Raw genomic sequence first — 20574 nt, 5'->3', positions numbered from 1 at the left:
TCCCTGCCTCCTTCTCCCATTTTTTTTCCTCTTAAGTGTCCTATGCTGCTGTTGGGAGAAAACTATTATTTCTGTGCCTTCTCAGTTAACTCTCTAGCTGACAGCAGTAGGGTGGAATAATTTTTTACATACTAAATATAACATCCTCTGGCACCTTCTCTGCATTATCTATTACTGAGCAGTATTAAAGGAGAGATCTTTCCAGATACTTCTTAGCACAAATGGATTTCCTTTGTTTTCTACAATTACAAGATTATTTTTCTCACTGAAACTAGTGTGTCATAATAGGACAAGGTTCAGAAGTAAAAATTCCTATTACAAGTCCCATAGTCATAAATGCATCATTGTTTGGAATTATCAATAGCATGAACTGCAGTTATGGACTGCTGAGACGAGTAGCTGTTTGTAATAGCAGCATTAGAATTCTGCTGTTTCCTTGAAACAGCAGGTGAGTTTTTAAAATCTGCAGCTTGTAAAGGTTGAGGTTTTATTCTGGTTTCCTGAATTTTTGCTAAATATTTTGTTGCTAGACAGAAGCATTCCTCTTTGTATCAGATACTTCAGCTAGTTTATTTTAATGCATCCGATAAGGTTTGTCTGTTTTACAAAGTGGCATTTAAAGGTTGCATTTCACTGGATGCTACCAGTTGGGCATTATTTCCTATATAAAGATGTATTTCTCAAATGTCAGACTGCGATATAAAAAGTGAAACTGGTCAAAAGTAAAACCGAAATGCAAAATGCAAATAATGTATAACTTTTTTTTTTTCTGTTGGCTTCTCATCAATAATAACACAGAGTTAATTTCTAGTCTTAATTTCTATCTATGCTACATATATCAAAGACAAACATTAGGAAAGAAAATCATAAAATATTGGCTTATTACCATTTGTGTGGTGTGTCTGGAACAGAAGAAACAAAACTGTCTTTTTTGTGAAATAATGCTTGGATGTACCTGTCCTATCCTAATTCTTCAATTAAAAAAAAGTGAAATTTGTTGCCCCAAATGATTAAAGAATTAATGGTAATTCCAAGAGGTTCTGCTACCTTAAAAATACTGACATACTGTTACCAGCCTCACATTAACAGAAATAAGAAGTAGTAATACACTTAATTTAGATAGTTTTTAAATCAAATGGTGTATCCAAATAATTTCTTAACTTTCAGGAGCAAGCAATTGACCGAGAGCATGAGAGAGACGTATTCCAACAAGAGATACAGAAGCTGGAACAACAGCTTAAGATTCCACAAAGGAGTCAGCCTGTCAATGAACAACAAACTAGAGAGGTAACTTATCTTGTTACTTGTACTCAGTGAATATAAATGACAAGTTGACAGCTGTTATGATATTGTAATGAAGCTATTTTACAGTGTATCTAACCTGCATCCATTTACAAGCCAGGAAAGTAAATCCCCTTAAATCAAGGGTAAGGTGTTGGGTGAAAGTGGTAAAACTGTGTTTTGGGGATTTTTTAGGCTGGTGCCTTGTTTGTTTTTTGTAGCAGACATACAGAGACTTCATAACTTTGAAAAAGGCTTTTTCATATAGCTTAATTTAGAAAATCCACTGTTTTCAAAAGCCTGTGGAAACATTTAGGACTACTTTAGCAATTTCACCTGTTCTTACATTGTTTTGTGACATCCTGTTTATAGCACAGGTACACAACTGAAGGAATTGAGTTACCAAGGTTTAGGACCTGAGATGTAGTAGTGCTCTCTGTGTACACTTGAACCTCCCCAGTGAAAGTCTGTCTCTGCTGAAACAAATTTAGTGACTGTAGAACAGCAGCTCAAGGGAGTCAGAGAAAACTCTTAGACCCAGCAAAATCAAGAAAAGTGGCAGCAGTGCAAATGCTATATATTATGAAGCTTTTGCATGTTTTGTTTGATGACGTGTTAGTCAATTAAATCACATTTTATTTTTTGTGGGTTTTGGGGTTTTCTTGTGTCCTGCTTTTTGAGCAAGGCTGATATTTTTGCATGATTTTCTTGCCTGATTTTCAGTATTAAAATGCCTCTTATTAGGTTGCACTGCGATTTTCAAATCAAAGTTCTTACTGAGGTAGTTCAGTTGCTGTAATTCAATTCTTAAATATTAGCAATGTTTAGTATTCTGTATTATATAGTTTAGGACCATAGACAGTAATAGGACATAAATTGGTATATGTGAGGTGTAAGTTGTTGACATATTTATTTACTTATAATTCTCGGATTTAGAGGTGTATTTCATGGGGGTTTTTTTATTACAACCATTTATAAGAAATCTTAAAGTATTCAGTCAGCACTATGTGATATAGCTGTCATCAGCCTCTGTGAACAATGAATCTTCTGGAATTAGCTGGGTATGTGTTAACCAACACATACGGAGCAGTTCTGCATCTATTTCCTTCTATTGCAAACTGTGCGCAGACTCCTTTCCTGTTGACACATTACACAGATGGAGGAGACATTTTAGCACAATTAGTTTTCCTGAATCCACGATGTTCATTTTGAGTTCATTTCTTTATGTGTCTGTTTATAATTTGGGGCATGAGTAGTGGCTGAATTCCTGGTCAAAATTTAAAAAAGAGATTAAAAAAAAAAATCCCAAGAAAAAGATTTGAAATTTGATAGCATAATAAAAATTGCCCTATTTTTCTGTACAGAATCTATATGTAAAAATGGTCCTGATTTATATGCACATATACACATACCTGTATACTCTTAAGTTGGCAGATATGCTACAATGGAAATTTAAAGCATGCTTTAAAATGAAAAACAGCTGTAACTGTGATTAATATTTTAAGATTTGTATTAGAAGCTTTTAACTTAGGATTTTTTAGTAGGTAGAAATATAGACAATAAGATAATGTCTGTAAGCACCACAGGTGTAGCAGCTATTTTAGAGCTGGGCAGCATTGAATGTGATACATTACAAATTATAGGCAGAATTTTCAATAGTATATTAGATTTACATTTAATATTTATCAAATGAGGCACATAATCTTACTATATAGTATATTTTGATGTCACAGTGTTACTTGGAATATTTCATAAATATACATTTTATCATTATTTCTCATGCTTTTCTGAGATAGCTGCTTTATTTTTTAATAATTGCACAGTTTTTGAAATGCTCTTCTGCTTTGCGTGGATGCTGTGAGCATTTTCTGTTGATAACTTCATTTCTTTTCTACTGTTGTTTCAGCTTACTCTGTCAACTTATTCCTCGGAGGGTTGTCATAAAGAGTCTGCTCTAGACTTGATTTTTCTTTTTCCATTTCTCTCTCAGGACTTTTCTGTGGTCACTTCAGACTTTGATGTTACTCATGGATGGATAACGTCAATAATACCATCCTGTCAGCTTTATGTTCTGGTCCTCTTCTCTCCTATCTATTGAAATGCTTTGAGTCTTCTACCTTTTGGCTACATCGTAACTTCCTAATTGTAAATACTGAAATCAGTTTCTTGAGTGGGACAAACATTACTTTTCATGTCTCTTGCTCAATTGCTTAGTTTAACTCGGGTCTTAACTCTGTGCATCAGGACTAATACCATGGATTTGTTAATGAAAACTACAGACAAAAAAGACACGTAATCATTTCTGAAATACTGCTAGAACTGGGATCATTCTTATCTCTGCTACTTCGGTTACTCTTTTAATATGTTGTTTCTGAGCCACAAACATCTGAAATACTGAGATTCAGAATGCTTTATTTGGATGCTTTGTCCCCAATACAAAGTGAAATTATATCATCCATCACATCTCTTTGGTCCCATTTAACAAACCCAGCAAGAAAACAAAACTTCATGTTTCTTGAGACTGAAGCAATTCTCTTCAATGCTAAAAGACCCAAGACCCAGTGAGTTTTAGGATATGTCTGTATGTCACTAATCAACTCCTTATTTTGAATAATTTTGTCACAGATTTTTAGAACTATGATATTTCTCAAAGATGCAAATACCATCCTGACCCTAGGGTCAAGACATTCCATCCGTAGATGTTAAAGGTGTATCTTTTTAGTGGGCTGCAGAGGGATGCCGTGCTACTTGCTTTTAACTGACTAGAGAGTCTGAAGGCTTCAGAAGGACAAGGTCATTTCTAGAGTACTTGATATATATGACTTCTTAAAAAGTGGTGTTTGTATTTGTTGGATGTAGCACTGCAGTATCCTAACTTTACATTCTGTTTCACCTAACAAGTAGGAGTTTTGTTACAAGAAAAAAGAGGGATACTTTGTCAAAAATGAGTGCTGTTGCTATTGCTAGCAAACCCTTCCAGCCTAGTACAATGTATTCATCATCTTGCCATATTGTCACCAGGTTGAACAGTTAACAAATCATCTAAAAGAAAAAACAGACAAATGCAGTGAGCTTTTGCTCTCTAAGGAGCAACTTCAGAGAGATATACAAGAACGAAATGAGGAAATTGAGAAACTAGAATGCAGGATAAGAGAACTGGAACAAGCCTTGATCATCAGTGCAGACAACTTGCAAAAGGTATTGTTTGGTCTAAAATTATCATGTATTTACTACTTTCTTGTTTGCTTGAGAACAAAACAGTATATTTTTTTTATTTGTTTGTTATTAATATTATTTATATTTAAAGGTGGAGGAAAGAAAACAGTTTGGCACCATCATAGTAAAGGGAGAATTACCTCTTGAAGTACAACTGCAAGCTGAACGAGAAGCTGTGGACAGAAAGGAAAAGGAGGTAAAATACCTGTCAAATGTTCCATGTTTCTGCTGATGTTTTGGTTTGTCAGGTCTTGCCTTCTGTTGAGTTCAGTGAATTTTTTAACAGGTGAAATTTTTTAACAGGTCGGAGAGACAGCAGTCCAAATCCGTTTGAAATTCTCTTGTGAGCTATGATAATTGTTATTGTCTATGTTAATGCTTATGACTTACAAGAGTATTTCTGGAATCAAAATTCAGCCTAATTAAGAAAAACTTCATAGTGATTTCAGTTGATTTGTAATGGGTTTTAAAATTACATTCAGTTTGAGGACTCAGAATGTTACTGAGTACACATTCTTTTGTTTGTATATGCCAAACCAGTTTACTGTACACATTGCTCTTGAAAATTATGACATTTAATTTTTGGTATGGCTGTCTATTCCTTTTCCACCATTTGTTTTGGAAACATAGATCACGAACCTTGAGGAACAACTGGAGCAGTTTCGAGAGGAGCTAGAAAATAAAAATGAAGAAGTTCAGCAATTGCACATGCAACTAGAAATTCAGCGAAAGGAGTCCACTACACACATGCAAGAACTTGAACAAGAGAACAAATTATTTAAGGTAAGTGTGTAACAGAGAAGCCTAGAGCTTTATTGTCCCTCCTGCCCAGAAATAAATGCTTGGAAAAAGCCAAGATGCCAAATTCTTTCTTAAGCATTCCACAGTTCAACTTGCAAAATATTAAAAAGCTCGTGTAATTACTTCTCATTCCATGCAATTCGTTTATTTCAATTCTTATGCCTTAAATACTCATACAAGAATATGCAGAAAACATTATGTACAACTGTAACATGGTTTTGGGGGATTTTTTTGGTAGGATGAAATGGAAATACTGGGACTAGCTATCCAGAAATTTGAAGATGCCACCATAAAGGACCATCATTTAGTGGCTGGGAGGCTCGCTCACATTATGCAAGAGAAGGAGCACGAAATAGATCATCTTCATGAACAAATTGCAAAACTGCAACAGCAACTTGAAGTCACAACCGACAACAAAGTATATACTTTTGAAATATTTTTCAGAGTCCTACTTGTTGCTAGCTGTTTAAAGAAGACAAACCCTCTGTCCCAGCACCAATTACATTATCTTCTATTGCTGCCTTAATTTAAAAATGCACATCCTTCAGTTTCAAGCAACGCTTTAACCCTAATCTGTTTTTCCTCTTTTGTCTCATTTTTTATGAACGATACTTTTTGCTTCCTTTTTATTATTCTGCCTTATTTCTGCTTGAGTTTTTGTCTTAAATTCTTCTTCATTCTCTATTCTTCTAATACTTTTGAACATTTAGTAGCATGTAGGTAGCTGAATTCAATCTCAACGTTCAATCTACCATCTTCCCTTCACTGACTTACTTTCAGTGTTACATTTCGGTGACACCTGCTGGATCATGTTGGATTTTATATGTTTTTTTAGCAGTTGAACTTCTGTGCTCCATGAGCTTGTGTAAATACTTCGTCATCATACCAATGTTGGCAACATCTTTAATCCAGTTTGAAGCATGGTGGATGTGCAAAGAAAATGCTGTGTTTCATTATAAATGGAGAGCAAGAAAGAAAAAAGCAGATTCATCTTTCTTTTATTTACTGAGATTTAACACCTGTAGCTTTCTGTTATTTTTCAGTTATGTGTTTTTATGATAATGAACTTCATCTTCTTCTAGCTTACTTCCATTTTATACAGATATAACACATTTGATTTCAACAGAAATACTACTTATTTTGCATTGATGTAAGTGACAGCAGAAACAGGCTTTCAGTCTCACATTTTTTATAGAAAGAAAATGGGATTTTTTTCAGTGGATGAATTTTGCATTCTGACCATTTTAAATGTGAAAATTTATTAGTCATAAGCTTTAACCCCAAAGCAAGTATTATTCAGTAAGGTAAGAACAGGCATTCTGTCACCCCTCAGTAGCTGATTGAACATGTAGGGTAACATTCTACTAGGACATACTGAATCCACTAAAATAGAGCTCTGACCAAGCTGGATAATTTCACTGAGTTTTTATGTGCAAAATTTAGTTACAGTGAACCTCAGAGAATAATGACAAAGCTATAAACTGGATTTAAGCAGTATCATACTTTAGGAATCCAGAATGGTTCTGCTTTATACAATGACCACAGTAATATGGTTACATTTCTTGCCTTGAGAAAAATACCCAGGATTCAGGTATAATACATTTTAATGATTGGTTCTTTTCCTGTTACGTGAAGTTTCATTTTCTTCATTTCATCCTCTTACTCAGTTATTTTTTCCAGGACATTAAATAATTACTCTGCTTGATTATGAGATCAGTATTAAATATTAATAGATTGTTCTTAGGTTAAACACTTTCCTAGTCCCTTAGACATCTTCATCCCAAGTGCTTTTCATTTAGTTGCTCTATTTGCCTTCTGTGGTCCTTTATTCTATTATGTTACAAAGAACAGGAACTGCTATGCTGACTTGATAGCAGTTGCCAGGATCACTGTTCTTTTCTTCTGAAAACCAATGACATATTCATGTTTTATTTAGTGTTTTTGAGCTTTCTCTAGTCTCTGTGGATTTTTAAAAATAAGTTCTTGGTTGACAAATCAGCCTCTCTAATTTATGTGGTCACATTTACATTTATTTCTGTATATATTTTACTTACTACAAAGTCTTCTTACTATTCTATTTAACTAACTAAACCTCATGAAGTATTGAGAGAGAAAGGAAAAAGCATGGCTATCGGAGTAATGAATTTAGTCATCTTTCGTCTCTTCTGCATTTTTTTTTCTTTTTCATATTTCAAAACTTTTAGACTTCTTACACATTTTATGTTCCATAACTGATTTTAATTTTCTAGTATCTCTTTCTGAATATTTTTGACAGATTTCCTTTTGCCTTTTTCATTTCCAGTGTAGAAGCACTGTTCATTTCAGATCTCCAGACATTCCCTTAAGAAAATATATCCACTTTGTTTCTTAGACTCACTACTTATAATCTGGTCTGTCTTAATTTTGACTTTGTAAAGGATTTTTTTGTCATTTTTCTATACTCAAATGAGAATTTGCTCCCAGTGCAGTTTAACAAGCAGGTTTTTTTAAAGAATTTTATAAAACTTAATCTATTAGAATCTGATAACTTGTCTCATTATTCCTTTTGCTAAGACTTTTTTATTTATTAAATTTAGTGTTTTTCAATGCCAGTCATTCCATTTTTTTGTGTCTACTCATTTATTTCTTGTTAGAAGCTGATACAAGATGGCTTCTCTTTTCTGCATCATAAAGTCATCATGCTCATATTTGCTCATTTACCTGATTTTATGAATTTCTTGGAATTTCGAGCTCCTTACATAGCCTGTAATTTGAAGTGTCTTTAGAACTAATTGCTCTTTGAATTTTGTTTGGATAGTCATATACATTTTAAAATAAATGACAAGGTTCTATAACCTTGTCTCTCTTTACTTTCATTTAAAGTATAGCACAAAGAAATAATTTTGCTCTGGGTCTACAGGTTCTATTTGCCCTACCTGTTTTTGTGCACATCTGTATATGTGTATGCACACACACATAAACAGACAAACACATATTTAGGTTTGTGATGGGAAATGTCAGAGTCAACTGATAGGTGTTTTCTGTGCTCTCAGACTAAAAAGCGTTAACAGTATTTTTCAACACAATTAATTAAAGGTCTATTTGTATTTAAAATACATATCCATCTTAATTGGCTTTGTCCTACATAAATCTGTTTGACCATATGAATGAGTGGTTCTTTTCTGTGAAGGGCACAGTATCTGTCTAATCTAACTGAATATATCTGACCTATATAGTAAGCTTGAGGATTTGTTTTTTAAAGGAAGTTCTTTATGTAATGTAATGCAGGAAAATTTATCTGTAAGTTATAAGCTTCATAAATCTTGGTTCCTTGGAATTCTTTGAGTAAAAATAGTATATTAAACCTTGATTTCATAAGAAGATTGAACAGTTGACATGACCACTCCACTTGTTTCCATTTTAATTTTCAATAAAAAGAACAAGACAGAGCTTTAGACTAAACTATTGGGGAAAAAAGTATTGTGAACACTTGAACTTCAATGTTTCCTATCTCTGTGAATATTATACATGCTTTCACTTCATCTAGTGCTTTCACATCTATTTTGCAGTTCATTAAGGTCACAGGCTGCTTTGTCAGTCCTATGTGAAGATCTCCTGAATCTCATAAAGTGTTACAATAGGCATCCCATTAAGAAATTCACTGAGGACATACTTTCTTTTACAATGTTTGATTAAACTGTTGCTATGAAGTCCAGGAGAAAAATTATCTGAGGATTTATTAGTTACCCGTTAGGAAGTTCTTTTGTTGTATTTTTTTTTTCCCCAGGTTATTGAAGAGCAAAATGAGCATATACGGGAGCTTGAAGCCCAGGTAGAATGTCTGAAAAGTGATCAAGAACGTGTGAAGAAAAAAAATGATGAGGAAGTAGAGCAGCTGAATGATGTAATTGATAAGCTTCAGCAGGAACTAGCAAATATTGAACAAAAAGTACCTGCAGATATTGCTGCTTTTCAAGAAGATGCTGACAGTCTGAAACACACATTTGAAACAGTTTTGGCAGAAAAGGAAGCTTTGGAGAAGCAAGTAGAAAACATACATGTAGAGGCATCTCGAACGAAGAATGAGCTTGAGGAAACTAAGTTAAAAATGAGCCAGCTAAAGCAAGAAATAAGTATGTTAAAAAAAGAGCATGAAAAAATAACAGAGAAATATAAGTGTGCACTGATGAAAGGTGATAGGGAAAAAACAGAAGATAGGAGCAATGGGAAAACTGAAAAAGTTGAAGAAGGCTTATGTGAGAAGATAGAGTTGCTAGATCAATCCCAGCTTAGGTCTTCAGATGAGAATACAAGAGTCACCATTAGCAAGATGGAGGTACAACTGCAGCAACTTCAGGCATGCATTAAGGAAAAAGATTCAGAACTGTGCCAGTCCTACAATGAAATGAAAGACCTGAAAGAGCAAGGCAAAGCTGAAAGAGAAACACTTAAAACGAGGATATTAGAACTGGAAAAGACACTAATGGAAAAAGTTGCTGCTGCTCTTGTGAGTCAGGTTCAGCTAAATGCAGTTCAGGAGCAAAGGAAATTCATGCAGGAAATTCAGGACGCTTCAAAATGTGTGGAGGAAGGAAGCAAGAATGCCCAAACAGAGGGTTTGAGTGATAGAACTGAGAATGAGATGGAATCAAAATTATCACTCTTAACACAGAGGCTTAGTGAGATGGAAGACCAACTGGCAACAGTCAATCGTAACTTGGAGCTAGAAAAAGAAAATGTAGAAGTTGCACAAAAGGAAGCTAAAGTGAAAGAAGAGAGACTCTTAGAACTTCAGCAATTACTGGAAGAGGTTCAAGAAAAACACAAAGGAGAGATTCAGAAATACATTAAGCAAGAAGAAATGCAGACATATCAGGTTAGATGCCATTTTCTTTTGGCTTGTTTTCACCGAAATCTGTTATTTTATGTAACCTATAATGAATTAAACACTTGTTAAGAGACTAGTGATAGGAATATTCTGGTGTGTGGGGTAGACCTTCATTTCTCTATTATTCCTGGAGTTACAAAGAAGAGAAGGGTGTTATTTTAGGTGAACCCCACTATCAGTTTCCATTTTGCATTAAAAATGCTTTGCCTTTTCATGAATGTAGGATGATTTTGAATTTTGGACATATACTTTCTTACTGTTACTGTTACTTTGACATAAAATGGAGTAAATTACACTTTTACATGGCATGGAGGTAGAGAGATAAAAATTAAAATGGTAAAAATTATCTAAGATAGGGTTCAGAATGATAAGGGATTGATAGCAATTTGTCTGTACAGTTTTTGGGGGGACAAGGTTGTTTGTTTATGTATGCTTTGAGTTTCGTTTTCTTTTTCTTGCTTTCCTGTCTTGATTCCAAAGATATTTCCCATCAGTAGTTTTTACCACTGTCCTGAGTTTCCATCCACCACTGGTTACGTTGCCTCTGAATTTAAAACTTTCAGTCAAAGTTGACTATGCTTGATAGCCCAAACATGAGCTTGATTGCTGAAGCCCTTAAGTTCAGAGACATCATGGAACCCAGTGCTGGACCAGAAAAGGTTCTAAGACCTTTCATCCAAATGCAGATTGAATGAATGTCATAAATGTCTTATAAATTTAATAATATTATCAGACTTCATTTCCTACTCTCTGTTGACCTTCCTCCCTGTGCTTTCTATGTGGTGTAGCCAATTTCTGCTTGCAGTTCAGTAAACTGTAAGAACACAGTCTTTCCTACCACACTTGTCTTTCCTCCCACGCTTATCCAGTTTGTGGGAGTTAATCTAGGAAAGTGATCTTTCAGTCTTAATTTTTTGAGGCTATGTTAATCCAAATAACATACATTTGTTTTCCCCTATGATCTTTTCATTTGTGGCTTTGGAAGTTGGCATGAAAGTGATCAGTGCTGTTAATACATGACTCTTCATAAGATTCTTCACCATTTTCCTTATCTTGTGTTGCCGTGTAGGTACGAGCACAACTCATGGAAAGTCAAAAAGAAAATGTGCTTATTAATGAACTTGAACTAGAGCAACTTAAAGAAGAGGCAGCTGCTGCTAAGGAAGACCTGAGCAGTTACAGAGAAAAGGCAGAAAAACTTCAGCAAGAACTGGCAGTAAGAACCAGATTGTTCCATATTGTATTTAAAGCAAAAGAATATACAGGACTTACTGTCCAAATGTGAATGCTATAGTTTTTTGGGTTTTTTTACTCAAGTACTGAGAATGCCACTAAGAAAAATGGTCACTTGGCACCTACTGTCAGTGGAACAGAGCTGATGCTGTAGACCAAATCCTCACTTGTTGCCAAAGTACATAGTTTTACAGTCCACTGTATTGCAACAGTGGATCTAGAGCTGTGTTTCTTAGGAGATAGTATTTGTTACCATGTGTAATAACTGCTTTAAAATAGGACTAAACTGAGCTCTAATGGTTTAGAGGGCTGTTTGGGCTTTAGATATTTTTTTCAAGTGTTTGGGAGGACTGCAATTCAGATTCTCCATATTTACAGGTAAAAGAAGCAAGTCTTACACATCTTCAGGAGGACCTGCACAAAGTCAAAGAGAACCTAATTCAAGCAGAAGAGAGGCTTGCAAGTTATGTGAGAAAGGACAAGGAAATGGTAAAAACTGAAAGCAAAAAGGATGCGGAAATATTGTGTGATTTGTCAGCCAGTAAGTCTGCTCTTATTAGAAAAAGCTCATCATCACAAACAGACAAGACTGTGGAAATCAACAGCTGTATCCAGACTTCACCAGTCCTTGTTAAAAATGCAGAAATCCAAATTGATTTGCAAAATGGATGCTCTTCAGAAGAGATTGCAGAGATCATAAGAGAATTTACTGAAAAAATCGACCAAATGCAAGAACTCCATGCTGCTGAAATCATGGACATGGAGACAAGGCATATCTCTGAATCTGAAGCATTAAAGAGAGAGAAGTTTGTTGCAGTGCAAGTATTGACTGAAGAATGTAATACTTTAAAGGAAGTCATAGAAACTCTACAAACTAAAGAGGTATGTATCCTATTGCATATTCATGGAGCTACTTTGGTTTGTGCTTTCGCTTCTGCTACAGAAATTCCCATTTAAAGTCTGTTAAGTGTGAACCACCACATGTTCAGCATAAAGCTTTTAAGTGTTCTAATGTTTCCATGGCCTGGGGAGAGATCATGAACCCCTTCCTCAGCAATTTAATGAGACAAGGGGAGTCAAAAGAATTTGGGTTGTGCTCGACTATCAGATGTTTCCTTGTGCTACTGCCTTGGACCTGTCCTGCTCTGTGAAGTGAGGACAAGTGTAGGTCACCTTATTGAATGCCATCTTTCTCGTCTCCATTTTGACTACTTTGATTGCAGGGGAAACTGAACAAAGAAGCTCATATGGTTTTCTGCTCCTTAGAATTAGTTCCCTTGTCATGAGTGGGTGTGGGGTGATTAAAGATTTAATTGTTCTCTTTTCTAAATATAGGGAATCTCATTTCCTGGATTAGCACGTTCTCCACAGTATCAAGCTAGAGATGGAGGTTCTAGTGGTAAGAAACTTGTTTTTATAGATTTCAAACAGCATTATAAATTAAATCTGCTTTTTTAATATTAAGTTTACTGTTAAGGAGTTTGTGTTCTAAGAAATAAAAACAACCGCTCCTCAGATCAAAGCAGAAGCCTGTCATGCTAGCAGAGGTGCTGAGCATGCCATGTCTATTAATTTGCTACAAAAGGAAAGTGACTAGAGGGGAGGTGGGTTGAGTCCAGGCATCAGATGCCAATTTTTTTCTTCTCACCGGAGTTCCTATGGTGTTCTTACATATTACATTATCTCTTCAGTGGAGCTTCATAATCTCTTGATAGAATTTAAAGCTACAGCTCCCTAGCAGTGGGAGATGATGACAGGTACTGACTTCTCCAAGAGTAATAAAAATTATGATGATGATCCTTTTCACAGGCAAAGGCTAAGCATATTAAGGGAGGGCCATCTGGCAGAAGAGTTTGTGCAAGTAGTTGTTTCTCTTTTAGAACTAAACTAGGATTTTTAAGTTTGGGGTTTTTTTTTTTAGTTTTGTTTTGCTGTTACTGCTTTGAAACTGAAAAAGAAAAACTATAAAACAGGTAGTCTCCAGGCTTAGAATCAACTCTGGTGACATGCAGCCACCTGTTACAACAACAGACAAAAATACATTTTTGATGCCTGTTCTTCAAAGTTTCACAGTAATCCAGCTTTCATGTTTTTCTCTCCTTTTATTTTAGACTCCAGTTCAGACTGGAGTCAAGGAATGTATCTTGCTCAGACCCAGGGATCTGACACAATATCTGAAGGAATAGATGAAGGTGGAACTTCAACAGATTTACTTCCAAAAAAAATTAAGGTAAAGTAGAACTGATCATTTTTATTATGGAACAACAGTGATACTACCAAAACCTTAGATTAGCTGCTGCTGCTTGATTAGTGAAAATAGAGCCATTTAGATAAGTTTTAAAGTTTCGGCTATTTTAATACATTTAAAAATACTTCTGATAAATTATGTGCATTTTTGCATGTTAAATTAAGCTAAATACGAGTTTTGTAACTGTAGGCTTGTTCTCAATTATGTTTATGAGAGATCTAACTCCTGTTAATTATAATTCATTGTAGTTATTGTGTATTAATGATAATGTCATGATCATATATTACACAATTTTATAGATTCTGTTATTATAGGTGTAGAATAATATCTATATTATGAAAGTAAGCAAATGTGTTTCTTAAAAACAGTAAGGGTATCATGCTTTTAATTACATTTTTAAAAAAAAGCAAGTCTTTTGCAGCAAAGCTTAACAGTGATTTCAAAAAGTGAATTGCAAAGCTCACCTGGAAGCTTCCCAGGACTTTGTTTTTAAAGTGTTAGTTTCCATCAGCAACATTTTAAAATTTGAATATTGATTTGACAGATGAACTTTGGGAATTTTTATTTGAAACTGAGGACAAATACACCTATTTAATAAGTTCTGCTGTTTGGCAGATACAAAGAACTGGGTGATACTTCTGTCTTTGATATGAGGAAGCATAAATAGTTTCCTTGTGCTGATCAATTTAGAAGTACAAGTATTCAGATATGTATGAAATAAGGTTGTTATTGTCATTATTATTAGGACTGCCATTACTGATTTCTTTTTATATTTATTGTAGGGTTTGCTGAGAGCAGTCCATCATGAAGGCATACAGGTGCTGTCTCTCACTGAATTTCCATATGGTGAAAGAGAGATGCCACCTCTTAAGCAAGAACCAGAATCTTGGCTTGAGGAAAGGAAAGCTTTTCTAAGCACCATTTCATCTTTGAAAGACCTAATTGCAAAAATGCAACTTCACAGAGAAGCTGAGGTATAAATAATATCATAAGATTCTAACCTAAATTAAAAAAAATTATGATAACCTTATAAGGCACATTCACAATTCAGGTTTAAATGCTCTACAAGGCAAAAGATTTCAAAAATATGCAGCAAAACTGCATGTCACGCTTTCTGGTAATAAAATATGTCTTCAATTACAGCTTGCATTTGTTCTTCTGTGCATTGATAGCTTTTGACTGTATAGCTCCACCTTTCAAAAATAAATCTATTTTGAAAGCATATTTCCAGTAGCAGTTAAAGTAGATTTTTTTTAATGTTGTGCTTTATTGCTGTAGTGGAACCTGGATGCTATCAAAAAGATACTGTAGTGAGAGAAAAGAGGGGGAAAATTGTTAAAATATAACACAATATTAATCGGTAATCTGTTAAAACTTATTAGGACTAATTACCCCAGTTACACTTTTGGATGTATGTAGGTAGTTTCTATTACTTCTGCATTTCCTTCAGCTTGCAAAGTGGGGGGATTAACTTTATATCATTATAAAATTAAATCTTCTTCATACACAATATCTGCACACTACCACATAGCTCTGTGAGACTCTAGGAACATACATGTAACGTCATAGAATTAAAAGGATAATGTGATACATATGTGAACCATACACAGGGCTAAGTTTTCAGTTATAAAAAGCTAAATTGCTTCCATCTAAAACACAGATAAAAGTTTAGCATTTGTGCATGCAGAAAAAATCATAACGTGTACAATAAATAACACCTATTTGTGTGAATGACTGTTACATAGCTATTGAGTAAGAAAAGCTCAATATTCCACTGAAAACACACACTTTACATAAAATTATAATGCCCATTCTTGATGTAATCTTTGAATTCTGCTGTTTAAATTGTTTTTATACCACTGTAGATTTATGCAAGTACCGAATCTCCTGAAGGTGTCTCAGACTGGCGAGGAGAACTTCTGCACGCTATTCAACAGCTTTTTGTGAGAGAACAAAATATTCTTCTTGCTGCGTTTCAAACTGAACTTGCAGAACTGGGCACAAGAGATGCAGTGATATTGATGAATCAGTTAGAGCACAGACTGCAAGAGCAGGTAATATAAAACATACTTTAGTCAAAGTGTGTTTGTCTACATTAAATTTTGATTTTGAATGTATAAATCCATTTAAAAATACATGTATTAGTAGTAGTTTTGACAGTCTAAGGGTGAAAACAAGGTAAGACTTCTAGGAAGAAGAGGTGTCTTTAAAAAGAAAAACTGATGTGGTGTGGGAAAGAGATTTTTTGGGTGCACAAGCTATAGAAAAAATACAGCCTTCAGAGATCAATTTGAATTAAAACAGTTGTCCTGAGCTTGATTTCGTTAAGTTAATTAGAATTATGTTACACTGTCTAAGAGAAAAGGTAGCTTGTATATGTGGAGCAAGTTGAAAGAAGAGAAGGTATTAAAGGCTGCTATGGGACAGAGAGAGGTCAGTTAGCTCCTCTGAACATGGAAGTATTACTGAGGAAAATTACAATTTGCTGTAAAACTGACAGCTCTTTTGATGCTATAACTTTGGTGCCTAGGAGAGAAATAGAAAAAGTAACACGCAGTTCTTCCCAATATTATAATATTGACTCAATTATGACTTAATTGAAAATGTTTTGAATATATACGCACTATGAATATATAAGTAAATGTAATATCCAACCATAGATATTCTAATAAAATCTGGAGTTTTACTTTTAAATGTTTCTAATGCTAATAGGCTACTAACCAGAGAGCAGCAATGGACTGTCTTCAGAACGCAGACAGAAGAAGTTTGCTGATGGAGGTTCAAGTATTACATGCTCAGATGAACAGTAAGAAAAATAATCCAAAGAGAGAACAAGAGATTGATTCAAAAAGCCAAGGTGACTTCTGTCGTAATATATGTCTATTTCCAAATGCTTTCATGGCAGTGCTCATAATGTTGTAGGTGAACAAATACTGACTTCCTTTGCTCTCTGATTTTGATACTCGTGTTCTGACCATGCATACTTTTCATCTTTTTTCAATCTTATTGGACTAGTTTTGCAAAAATTAAGATATAGTCTGTGTTCTTATGACTTGTATCAAATTGAAAGTGATACAAAGTTATTTCAATTGCTGTAAAAATTGGGCTTGTATTTTAAGGTTATTTTCCATGTATGCCCTTCAGTGTTTAGGTTCAACAGCTTTGAAATTATCTAAGTTGGATAATCAGTCATAATGAGTAAACTAAGAAGCAATTGGAATGAACAACAAAAAGTTCAGAGAACATGTGTACTTCAAAATTGAAGTAAATGCTCGCTGTCACAAAAATGTGGTCACAAGTATACATATGTACCTAACTTCAGTTGTTAGTCATAATCCAAATGATACATATTGATATGGTTGCACACACAGCCTTTTAAACAAGTTTAAGGGTTGATGTGATTTCTTGCAAAATATGAAAGGTATTCCAGTATAAAAGGCATTGTTTTGCTTTCACTCCGCTATTGAAAGAATATATTATTTTAAAAATATCACTCTTAGCGATAGCCTTGCAGTCATTCTCTGTGCTACGGGAAACTTTACCCAAATAGGCAGTGTTGTTTGTTTACTGAGTAATTTTCATATTAATGGTACTCTCATTAGAAATGCTGGAGTATAATATGCAGCAGAAGCAGTCGCAGATACTGGAGATGCAAGTGGAGCTCCGGAGTGTGAAGGACAGAGCAGCTGAGCTTCAGGAACAGCTGAATTCAGAGAGAATGATGGGTGCTGAGCTGAAGAATGAACTTGCACAAGCCAAACTAGAGCTTGAAGCAACCCTTAAAGCACAGCACAAGCACTTCAAGGACCTAGAAGCCATCAGGTGCGGCTTTCAGTGCCAAACTTTCTGTGTTGACAGTGAAGATGATCTTTTCTGTGTTGTCTCAAATCATAATACTGTTTTTATTAAGAAAGTTTATCTCATGTAATGTAAACGCTTCTCACTTTTTCTGTAAAACATATCTGACAAAAAATAGACTTCTGTTCCATATGACAAAAAAAGTAATTCTATAGGTTAAAAAGATCTGATTCATAGTGTGATTTAATGATTTATTAATATCAAATTTCTTTTAAAATTTTGACACAAGATTACTGTATACAAGCTAATAAGTATACCATATTTATTAAAGGTTTTTCTGCTTCTACCACTGAATATGGAGAAAAAACTTGCAGAGTTAAGATGACTTTGCAAGTACTTCCATATGAAATTCTGTAACTTCTAAGTGTTGCTTTGGCATGGTTAACAGCAGAGATAACAGACCAAATATTTGGCACTCAGGAAAGCCATTATTATTTATGCCTTTACCAAATGGATGTGCCAATGTATGGTATCGTAATGTTCAGCTCAGAGATAACAAATTAAGACAGAGTTTAAATTGGTATTACTTTATAGTTTACCTTACAGCCTTTACAGACTATCAGGAGCAAGATTCTGTTGCAAATTCATGTGAAATTGATTTGCAACAAAACAAAAGAAAATTCAGGGCATAGATTCTTCCCACCCCACCCCCCGCGATGCATTTCTTTTGGTTTTTTTCCTTTGAGACACATGGCAGCAAGATGCATTTCCCCTGCATTCTTTCAGATTTTGGCCAGTGACTGGATTAAGTTGAACACTAGCTGCCTCTGAGCCACCAATTAATAAAAAATGGCAACTAAAAAGTTAGCAGGATGGACACACTTTCTGTCATTTTTTGAGCTATGCAACTCTCTCTCTATTTTTTAGTTAGGCTTGTTTTTCTAAATAGGCTTTTCACTGTTACTCTACTACATGAGCAGTGTTTTCAGTGCACAAGATGGAATAAATACCAAGTAACTGATGTTACCGTGATATGATTAGAGCCGTTGTCTAATCTAAAGGTTGCCCATTTCTCTTTTAGGACTGAAGTTAAAGAAAAAGCAGCTGAGCTAGATATTCTCAAGGATACAATGGCCAGTGAACAGAAAAAATCAAGAGAGCTACAGTGGGCTTTGGAAAAGGAAAAAGCTAAAATGGAACGCACTGAGGAAAGAGGAAGAGAAGAGCTTGAGGTATTCCATAATCCCAAATGGCCTGGAACATCAAGGAGCACACAAATATTCTTTTGGTTAACATTTCATCTCGGCTTACATTTTTGTCCAACATGTGCTCCATTTTCTGTCTTCAACAGCCGTATTATATCATCTAGAGCTGAAGAAAGATGTATAGAAGCAGAAGTGGCAAAGAAAGAAAAAGGCCTGATGCAAATTCCATTTAAATCATTAGGAATTTAACAACTATGCTTTTCAGGGCCAAGATGAAGAGATTCTGCTTTGTATAATAGCCCTCAGATATTCAAGGGGACAGGACACTGCTAACATGGATACACCTGGCACCCACTACAACCTAACTTATAAAAGATAGTATTTAAGGATATTATTGAAGGAGATACATTGTTTGTCTCCACTTTAAAAGTCAAAAGTTTCACCTCATGAAAACCAAAGTAGGAAGTTTAGTTTAGGAAAAAATGCATTAGTAGCTTCCTTGGTACCTCTGCAGTATCTGATATAGTGAGGGAGAGAGCAGGTATCCTGGTACAAGTATTAAGACAAAAAGGCGATCACTTTAGCAGCATAGGTTTATTTACATCTTGAAGTCTTAACTTGCAAAATCACTTTCACAGTTTTAGAAAGTAAAAGCAGCTAGTTATCTTCAACTTCAGAACTACGGCTGTTCGTATCTCATTAAAAAGTATATGTTACAGATATTCTTTTATGAGATGATCTGATTTTAGAATAAAGACATCTGTAATACATTTTAATATCAGATGTAACTGCAGAATTCAGAGTATTGTCACATTAATCATGAATAGCAAAACCTGTTACAAGCAGCATGTGTAGAGGTAGCGTATCTGCAATTTGCCAAAGATAATGGAAAGTATACACAAATGGCTTTAATCAATTCTTTTCTTCTGTTTTCTTATGGAAGGATTTAAAATTTTCACTTGAAGATCAAAAACAAAAGAACTTACAGTTAACTAAACTTCTGGAGCAAGAGAAACAGCTGTCAAATGATCTGCAACAGAAAATTGAATCCCAAGAAGCACTCAGTGCTGCCCAGCTGTCACGTGAACGAGGCCGTAATTCTGAGTTGCAGGTGCTTCTTGAATCAGAGAAGGTTCGAGCTCTTGAAATAAGCAGTGCCCTAGAAAGGGAAAAAGAGCTATGTGCTCAGCTTCAAAGTGCTGAAGATAAGGGGCAAGCTGGAACACCTAATCCATCTGAGGAATTACTTAAAGAGCTACAGAAACAAATGGATGAAAAACATGACCGTATAGTGGAGTTAGTAAGTGAGATGGAGAAGTATAAACTGGAATCTGTGCAAGTGAGACAGCAAATGGAAAAAGAAAGGCAGAGCCAGAGGAAAGCATTACAAGCAGAACAAGATGCTAACATAATAGCACAGAAGAAGCTCCATGAACTGGAGTCCAAAGTGGAAGACCTTCAGTGGCAACTTGGGGAAAAGAAGCAAGAAGTTCATAAATTAGGGAATGAAACAAAGAAGTTACAGGAAATAATCCAAGAACTACAGAAAAAAGAGCAGGAGAATGAAGGAAGAAAGGAAGCCGAAAGGACACCAAGCCACAATCCAAATGAGGTACAGTAGGACTGAGAGAAATGTGTAATACTGAATTGTGCAATTTAGCTTTTAATTCTTTTGTTCAATCAGCATTGTGTGTCACTGTGCCTTTACTCAGTTTATAAAACAGCCTGCAGATTACAAAATATGGGCACCAGAGAAAGGGAAAGCACTCCAGTTTTGCCACCTAAAACTATTCACATGCATCCTCTGAGAATGAAGCTGTAGAGGTGTGTAAGGAGAAGCGTGAGCAGGAGAAATGCATCTGAGTGTATACACACACTTTGTGTCTCAGTATAGGAGAATAATATTCCCTGCACCCAGTTACAGA

The 20574-nt window shown here is 35.0% G+C and overlaps 1 protein-coding gene across 9 annotated transcripts in view; it reads left to right on the top strand.

Moving 5' to 3' along the window:
- AKAP9 (A kinase (PRKA) anchor protein 9) overlaps positions 1 to 20574 on the top strand; it is a 124345-nt gene that overhangs the window by 93987 nt on the left and 9784 nt on the right. For all 9 annotated transcript variants that reach the window (XM_010573686.1, XM_010573598.1, XM_010573448.1 and 6 more), the window contains 16 exons: positions 1168 to 1287; positions 4303 to 4479; positions 4589 to 4693; positions 5128 to 5280; positions 5537 to 5716; positions 9065 to 10153; positions 11235 to 11381; positions 11777 to 12280; positions 12734 to 12797; positions 13510 to 13628; positions 14429 to 14620; positions 15512 to 15700; positions 16359 to 16503; positions 17249 to 17468; positions 18526 to 18676; positions 19593 to 20261. In XM_010573686.1, coding sequence (XP_010571988.1) covers positions 1168 to 1287; positions 4303 to 4479; positions 4589 to 4693; positions 5128 to 5280; positions 5537 to 5716; positions 9065 to 10153; positions 11235 to 11381; positions 11777 to 12280; positions 12734 to 12797; positions 13510 to 13628; positions 14429 to 14620; positions 15512 to 15700; positions 16359 to 16503; positions 17249 to 17468; positions 18526 to 18676; positions 19593 to 20261 — 4224 coding nt within the window. The remainder of the gene's footprint in view (positions 1 to 1167; positions 1288 to 4302; positions 4480 to 4588; positions 4694 to 5127; positions 5281 to 5536; positions 5717 to 9064; positions 10154 to 11234; positions 11382 to 11776; positions 12281 to 12733; positions 12798 to 13509; positions 13629 to 14428; positions 14621 to 15511; positions 15701 to 16358; positions 16504 to 17248; positions 17469 to 18525; positions 18677 to 19592; positions 20262 to 20574) is intronic.

Source organism: Haliaeetus leucocephalus, unplaced genomic scaffold, assembly GCF_000737465.1.
Source record: "Haliaeetus leucocephalus isolate CR32 unplaced genomic scaffold, Haliaeetus_leucocephalus-4.0 Scaffold0, whole genome shotgun sequence".
Lineage (NCBI taxonomy): Eukaryota > Metazoa > Chordata > Aves > Accipitriformes > Accipitridae > Haliaeetus > Haliaeetus leucocephalus.
This window is presented reverse-complemented; position numbering and strand designations above follow the sequence as displayed.